General features: G+C 44.6%; 1 protein-coding gene across 1 annotated transcript in view; it reads left to right on the top strand.

Annotated features, from left to right (window-relative positions):
• Window positions 1-7,995, top strand: part of sertm1 (serine rich and transmembrane domain containing 1) — an 8,339-nt gene extending 344 nt beyond the window's left edge. The window contains exons 2-3 of the mRNA XM_030100839.1: window positions 1,073-1,079; window positions 7,640-7,995. Coding sequence (XP_029956699.1) covers window positions 1,078-1,079; window positions 7,640-7,991 — 354 coding nt within the window. The 5' untranslated portion in view covers window positions 1,073-1,077 and the 3' untranslated portion in view covers window positions 7,992-7,995. The remainder of the gene's footprint in view (window positions 1-1,072; window positions 1,080-7,639) is intronic.
• Window positions 7,996-8,665: the final 670 nt, after the last annotated feature.

The following is an 8,665-nucleotide window of genomic DNA, read 5'->3' as shown; positions in this document are numbered from 1 at the left end:
CTGCATGCAGCACAGAATCAGAACTAATATTACAGTGTGTCACAAGGAGAAACAGAAAAAAAGGTGGTTAAAAGAATAGATTGAAGAGGGAAGAAAAACATGCTAAATGAGTCCAACAAGGCAAATCAAATAGAATTCATGCCTGCATGTCATTCACTAACTTTACAAATGAGCATTTCTATTATTTTAGGGTGGGAAATAAGCGATGAGGCATGAGAGATAATTGGACGTCAAAAGTAAAAGTGTCATTTGAGTCTAAAGAGCAGAAGATGGTTGGTTTGCGTTTCAAATGACACAGGGCTCGATCTCCTCGTCACAATCAGAGCAAATGAGCCGAACGCTGACACCGAGTCGGCAACTGACTGACGGACTGCACTCTTCTGAGTAATTAGCAAATATGAGGGACGAAGCGTAGAAATACTCTTCACCACAGGGATGAACTAACAATATCTCTCTCTCTCTCACTCACACACACACACACACACACATCAAAGCAAAGGAGCTCATTATCTACACTGGCCAGTCACCGAAAAAAAAAAAAAAAAAGTCCAACGCTTCCTACTCCCCATAATGATCACTGTCTCTGATCGTCTGCTCTGATTGAAACTCCTGTTACCTGACCGGTGGTTATAACAAGGCCTTTTGCAACATATTTTAGATCCCATTTGAGTTTGGCCTTTTGAAATCCCCACTTTCATGCTCTGAATATCTGAGAGGCTGGAAGAACCGCTGAGCAGCGAGGCTCGACCCCGGGCGAGGCTTCGAGTGCTCTCAGGTGTGCTGCGAGATTTTTGTCATTCAGATGTGAAAACGATGAATAAAAACATCCGATTATTCTATCAACCCCAATTTCACTCGTGTTTTCAAATGTGAAGTTTCGTTCGTCAGTGCTTGGTTTATTTATATCTGCGATTTCAACTGTTTAGGACACGAAACAGTCAGAACTGGAGAGAAATTCATCCAAAGTCTTGCTGAAATAGCAGTAGGGGGTTCGGGAGTGTGTATTTAATGCATATTTAAGCTTCTACACTTTCTTTATACTTTCATCATTCCCATATATCTTTGACCCCTACCAGGATTTTCTACTGTATTTTGGGCTGTGGAAGCCATTTGAAATTCATGCTCGGTTTTTCAGCAGAACTGACTTAGAATATGAGACGTGAGATATTTACCATGTTTGAAATCGCCGGGCAATCTGATATTTGAAGTGGAATTCTCTTTGGATTTGTGTGTGTGTGTGTGTGTGTGCATGTGTGTGTGTAAAAGTGGTATTTTCACATACGGCACCCCTGGTATTTCTGCTTTTGACTCAGATTCCCTTTGTTTATTCAGGCATCTGGTGTGAACACAGTATCAGAAAGTACGCACCCAAACACACACACACACACACACACGCATGAGAGAATATAGCCCAAATGCCATGACATTTTGCCACACACGGATCTCATCCTTTATTCATGAAGTGAACGGCTAATACCAGAAGAAAGTGGGGAACAGAGTGTATCTCACTGGGAAGTTTGGCTTTCAGTAAATATCTGCTTATGCTGCTTCCATGGATTAGTAGATTCCCACAAGTGGACAGAATTGGTTTCTGGCACTGAGACTTGAAGGCTTCAATGAGGAATAATAGAGTAGTTGGCTCTCCGTCTTCAGATGCAGAATGATGGGGCACAAGTCATACGCTCAAATCAAGGCAGAAGGATCAGAGGTGCAGCGGAAAGGGAGGAAAGCTGCAGAAGCCATCCAGAGAAATATCTGAAAGGCGAACCAGTCTGAAGAAGGTGCGGCAAAAAGAGCTGTGGCTGTGCAAAATATAGGCTCTTGACACGGCCCGAAAGCCGGCGCTGACTCGGAAAGAGGCGAAATATATAATCAGGATGTAGTCATATCTGAGAGCGAAAAGGCAACACACTCCTTTAAGAAGCCACTGAAGAGCTGAAGGCTGGAGGGCTCAAGAGGAAGCAGGGGAATAAGAGGCATGAAAGACAGAACAGCCTCCAAACACTCAGACGCCATCCCGCCCTGCCTGGCAGTGAGGGGAAGAGGCTTCTGCGTGAAATGCAGTTAAAGCAGTCGACAACTGATGTCCAGACTGGGTCAGCCCTCTCAGAGGAGCAGGAAAAACCAGCAGGCTGAACGGTCAGGACAGGCTGGAAGCCGGGCGGAGTAGTTGAAAAGCAGCGTCTGCTCAGAGGGGAGGAGTGAGACGCACCTGAGTGAGTCTGACTGAGAGAGCGAGAGCTCTTTCCTCTGATGGAAGCTGTCAGCGAGAACCGCAAGAATGGCGATGGAGAGCAAACCTCACTGAGCTTTACGGTTTCTCTGGTTTTACTGCAGAACTTCAGGCTAGAAACTAGAATGAAAATGTTCATGTTTTAAATTTAACTCTATAAAACCTGATATTTATGGATTTTAACAAAGCAAATTTATAAATTTTCATTAAATATTCACATTTCCCCCCCCCAAAAAAAGGCCTTTTGCTGAAGTAAAGCAGTTTAAGGCCGTAAATATGGAATAAAATCTGTTCAAAAACTTACCAAAATCACAGTTATTAAAAACAAATTATAGTTAAAGCTAAAGTGAAATGACATGCAATGAGTTCTTTGCTGGATTTTTAATGAAGGATGTGATTAGAAAAATCCATGATTATTTAGAAGCTTATGAAGTTTTCCTTCATTTTCATAAATTCTCACTTTTCTACTTAAGTCACACATATCCTAATTGTCCAGGCCAAATACAAAATATTACATTCAGTGATTGTAGGTAAGTTACTATTTTTAGTTTGGAAGAAATACAAAGAAAAGAGGGAGTGACCAAATATGTTCACTTGGCCAATAAAGAATATTTGACAGGACACAATAACTATTGGGGAGTTACCAAATCCAGCCACCTAGTCGATAGAAGATTAAATGTTGAGGTGAAAACTGCTTTTCTGTGGCGTTAAACAAATACTACTGATTGTTCTCACAGCTTAGAAAAAAAGAAGATAAAGCAGCGCTTCTGTTGGACTGAAGAGCAAATAACATCAGGACTCAGAAACAGAGACAAAAGAAGGAGGTACAAACTCCACAAAAGACGAACTGGAGTCTATGTTGTGGCTTCGTATGATCTGGGAAGTGCTGGACAAACACGATGAAGAATTCATGTGTCCCTGTTGTTATCGGCCTTTTAAATAATTCCACGTGATGCTTTTTCTGTTTTTCCCTGGTCCCACCGATCGAACCCTGAGCGGCCGCTGAAGGCTGTGTTGCGTGTTTTCTGGTAATTCTGTTTGCGTGATAACCGTGTTACCAGCGGAGCTGGAAAACAACACTTATTGGGTCTAATAGAGTAGACATTGATCCTCGACAGCTAGTTAGCTATTCTCTCAGTTGTAGAGACGCGGTGGAGGAGAGTCTGGTCTCACATAAGAAAACACACAACTCAGTCAGTACTGAACATTGAACAACACAGCACTGAGCAATGTTATTATTATTATTACTACAGGTAGAAGCTCTGTTGGTAAAGATGACTCCAGCTAAAGTACAACATGTTTTCATGGAAATGACTCAAAGTATGGTAGATGAATTTTTTTTTTTATTTTTTGCATTCAATTGGATTTTTAATGATAGATGTTTAAAACAGCTGCATTCTCCAAAAAAAAGAGGGTTGATAACAAAATGACACAATGCAAAACAAAAGTAGAAAAGAAGATTTTAAAAGAAGAAATCTGTCAGTGATTATGTGAATATTAAGGGTGAATTTGAAGAGTGTTCATTAAACGCTTCTTCATTACAGCAACATATTGGTGATTTGTCACTTCCATCCCTGGTTATGAGTGATTTAGAGTAATCTAGAGTAAACTTGTGTCTCCTAGAGGAAGTTAATCATAAAGTCATCACATGGAGGAGAAAACGGAAATCCCCTAAAAATTGAAATCCTACTGCATGGTTTTCGAGAGGTTAGACCTCATTTTCATTTATATAAATCAAAGCAAACTGACGACACCCTGCTGGGATTAAAGCAGGTGGTGAAACTTGGCATTTGCTGAACTGGGAGGTGTCATCTGATTCCATCTGATCTCTGAAACACATCACACACGCAGGAGGAGGACCGTCAGGGACCCGAGGAGGCATGGACTGTCCACCTCGGAGAGAACCGAGCCGGCATGCGGCCGCAGACTGTCACCGAAGCGTGCTTTCTGTTGCCGATTTGACTCCTTTATATGTTATTTTAAGAAGTTATTGAGCTGTTAGCAGGTGAAAATATCATCACAATTATCCCACATGCACAGCAGCAGTGCAGCCCCGAACGCAGCTTTGTTGCAGATGTTATGTCAGAGAAATATGCGTCACACCAGCTGAACAACACGCTTTTTTTCTCTTTTTTGATCCAGTATTGAAAATGAACTGGTCTCGGGTGTGAACTTTCCCTTTGTTTGCTTCACCACACCACAAATACGAACTATGAACTGTGACTAAAATGGATATTTTATGAAAAAGCATATCTGGCTCATACCAGCAGAAATATGTGTATAGTTCAGATTTAACAAAAGTACAGTTCCTCACTGAGGTAGAAATGAAGATGTTTGCTGTATAGTGACTGATGGAAGTAAAACTACAGATTTAACTTAATTACTGTGGCGAAGAAATAAACTGAAGCCAAAGTAATTTTCAACGCAGTAAAGGTTCTGCACATGCAACTGAAAATGGACGGTGAAGCCAGAGTGCTGCTGCTTTGGAGGAAACTCTAAACGCACACGACTCCTGGCCAGTCGGAGGTGGAATGCAATCCGTTTGCTGGTGATGGACTACAATCATAAGGCCCAATATTCCGAGTCCCCGGTCACCCTGTCGGGAATGAGATGTGTCAAGCGGAGGGACGCATGATTAGACTGAGGGACGGCTGGATGGTTTAACCTGTGCTCGAGACACCTTGAAAACTCACATAGAGAATTAAGACACATTATTCTCTCAATCGATCCTTCTTGTTTTTTTGGGGTACATGGTTACATTTGCAGCTAATCCCACTGAAACCACCGGTATTTACTGTGAGTAGGCGAGTGTGTGTGTGTGTGTGTGTGTGTGTGTGTGTGTGTGTGTGTGTGTGTGTGTGTCTAACCTCTTCAGACTCAGCAGGACTGCACGGTCTGCCCTCTTAAAGTAGATTAGCTTGAAAAAGAGCGGAGCGTACCTTGTTGCCTGGATACAAAAAGCATCATTAAGCACAATTATCAGCCACTTCAGCTCACAATGAACGAGGCTGATCACAATTTCAAAACAACATATCATTAATGACACCAAACCTATACGGAGCGGGAGCGAGTAGGCTGGAAAGACAGCGACACGCTGATAAGATGAGGAGGTGTCGGAGGAGGAGGAGGAGGAGGAGGAGGAGGAGGAGGGGGGAACAACCCGAGGACAGGTCAGCAGGCCGGGGGGACGGCGTCTCATCCAGGGACGCTTCAGACGGGCATAAATAGATTTTCAGAGTTATGAAATTACAGCCGGAGCTCTCAAATGTGGTTAAAACACCAGAGATCCAGATGGTCAGATCATTTCAGGGGGGAAATAAACACCATTCCTGTTGATGAATTGGTGCTGGCAGAGACAAACGACGGAGCAGGTACTTTGCAGGGAGGCAGCAGATGGAGGAAAGGGCAACGTCTGTGCAGCGGGCATCAATACATTCATTAAAAGAAAGAAAGAGACAGTATCCCCTAAAAAGAAATAAAGCAGGGTGACCGTTTTTTTGTTTTTTTTTTCATTTGGCTGGGACAGCCAATGGGAACATTTGATAAAGGAAACACGGAGTTCGGTTATGAGATCTCAGCCTAAATAATCTCTCCTCATTATGCAGCGTCTCCCCGAAGCTACGCTGGGCTGAAAACTAAAGAGAGCAGAGTTCCCGTCAAACGCACCATCCAAGAGGAAAACAGAGTCAGACGGAGGGAATACATAGACTGGAGACAGACTTTTCCAGCAAACTTCACATAAAAGTTTACGAAAAAATGAAATAATGTGCAGAATGGTGACAGTTTAAGATGCAATCATAAGAAACTGGTGAGGGAGATTACCAGTTTCGAAGAAGGAAAGTTCGCCTGAACAGAGAGTTGAGAGAAACAGGTTCAGTTTTTTTCACTCACCACAGCAGCTTTTGTTCATCTAAATCCATCCTTCCATCCTCTTTAACACTTTTGTTTTTCCAACTCAAAGTCATCTTGGCCTGAGGTTGATCCCGGCTGATGACAAGAGAAGGAAGAACGCACAGTTCACACACGCAGGCCTCAGAATAACCAATCTTTTAACAGCTAAAGTGACCTCTGTTGGCATAAGTAATAATTAGTAGGGAAGAGATGAACATGATGAGGTGAAGCCTGAGCGGTGACCTCCTGCAGTGCGGTGACCTCCTGCTGCCGTCCTGGTTAAACTTAATGCGTCAGTGCCTCAGTTTGAAGAGTCGTTCTCCACGGACAAAGATCAGGTCAAGACACAAGGCCGGTTCAACCCAATACAACACAAGCCTCATGTCGACTCATGTCCCCCTCTGATTCAGACTCTGAGTCTTCTGATCAGACGATGCTCTCTCTCTCTCTCTCTCTCTCTCTCTCTCGTATCTCCCAGTCCGTGGCAGACACTTGTGACGAAGCGTTATTATCAGAGTTAATACACTGTGGAGGAGGACCGGCTCTCAGCTGTCTTTGTGAAAGCTGATTATGAGGAGTTTAATTTCATCTGATAAGGACGCCTTCATTTCTCAACTGTACAGCCTCAGGCTCAGAGGCAGGCAGGGGCTCGGCGGGGCAAGTGCGCCCCCTGCTGGTGCAAACATGAAGCTGCCAGTCTCTTCTCTGTGAACTCAAACTGTCAAACTGTTTCTAAGATTCAACTTTTTTTTTTTTCTGATTGCACCATTAGAATTATTCACTTAGCTCCAACCAGGTTAGCTTGTTTACACTTTCCCTGTATGCATTTTGTACAATAATGAATATATCATAAAACGAAAAGCAAATCATATTCCTCAAGCAAGAAAAATAAATCAATTAGCTTTACAGGTAATAGTACTAATGATTGAGCCATGTGACCATTGTAAATACTGTTTACAGCAATGTTAGATGATTTTAAGGTGAAACAAAAACCCTAATCTAAGCTCTTGGTCATATTTCAGCTCTCTGGCTCTATAATTAAATTTTCTGAGGCCCTCAGAAGGATCAAAGTTGCTCATCTGTGACTCGGGGCTCTGCAGTATTTCTTCTGTGTGTCAGTAACACCATGTGTAAGCCAATTTGGTGGTTCTAAGTTTTCCCAAATCCCCATCTGCTGTTCCGGGAGGCCCAGAATAAATGAGTACTGTTTGCTACTGTTAGTTGATAGAAGCGTGTTCGCCTTCTGAAGTGAAACGCCGGCCTGAAATCATAAGAGCAGAATCGCTATTTGTTTTCCTTCTAATCTGCAGCCAAGGCTGCTAGGAGGGTGTGTGAGGACGTGGGTGAGAGCCGGAGTGTCAGCAGGCATCCTGAAGGGGAAACACCACATTTCTGACAGCGTCAGCAAGACACAGAACAGAACTTTAACCAGCGGCTTATTCAGATAATGAACGCTGTGCGTCTGCAGCCTCGCAATTAACCTCACACATCTGTCTGTCTGTTCCCTCCAACGCCGTCAGGGATGGACGCCCCGCTGGTGGACCACAATGACACTGGAGTGTCTGCGGCAGACAACGGGACTTTCCTCAGATTCTCCCCGACTTCCGCCTCCACGTCGGCGGCCGCCGCCGCCGCCGCCTCCTCCCCGGGACATCAGGGCAACGTTTACGTTTACGTGTGGCTCTTCCTCGGCCTGCTGCTGTTCCTGCTGACGCTGCTCATCATTTCCCTCCACAGGCTGAAGAACATCATCTCCTCGTCCTCGTCGGTGCCGGACTGCAGCAGCGAGGGCGGGAGCTCCTTCACCAACATGGAGATATGCAGCATCTCGTCCCAGAGGTCAACCATTTCCTCCCTCTCCACCTGAGGGAGGCCCGAGCATGAGGACATGGAGAGAACAGAGATGTCAGCACGGCGCATCAACCCCATGCATGCAGATTATAATCTGGACGGTCCAGCGAGGCCGGAGCGTCCGTCTGATTTGCATAGAAACGAGGAAGATGTACTGAGACTCACCGCGTGATGAAGAAGTCTGGAGGGGTGGAAGGGAGGAGGCCCTTCTGAGCCGTTCTTCCAAAATTAAGACAAATGAACGAGATGAGCAGTTTCCCCTCTGCAGGGGGGAAAAAAATCATAACGAGGAAATATTATCTTCCCTCCTCTTTTCCATCTCTTGAACTGTACTTGTTTCCATTTGCTGCATTGCAGAGAGGATTTGTACTGTATGTCTCCATATGCTGTGTATCCGTAGGTCAACAGAACAAAAATTAAAGAACACTGCTTTGCTCAGAAATAACCGCCCATGTGCAAAGATTTGGGCCTGAGAGGTGAAACCGGTGCACGGAGTGCTCCACGGTCACGTCCGACCGGAGCCGTGCAGGTTTGTGAAGGTGAGAACGAAGCGAAGGTCGCAGTTGACGGCTGACAGACGGGCTCCCTGCGACAGGCAGCCACACGACACAGCAGGTCAAACGGGGCGTAAATTACAGGGCGAAGTTCGGGTCCTGACAGGGATCCGCCGGCGTGACGGATTACCTCCTC

Source organism: Salarias fasciatus, chromosome 10, assembly GCF_902148845.1.
Source record: "Salarias fasciatus chromosome 10, fSalaFa1.1, whole genome shotgun sequence".
Lineage (NCBI taxonomy): Eukaryota > Metazoa > Chordata > Actinopteri > Blenniiformes > Blenniidae > Salarias > Salarias fasciatus.
Note: the sequence above shows the minus strand (reverse complement) of the source record. Positions and strands in the feature narration are given on the sequence as shown.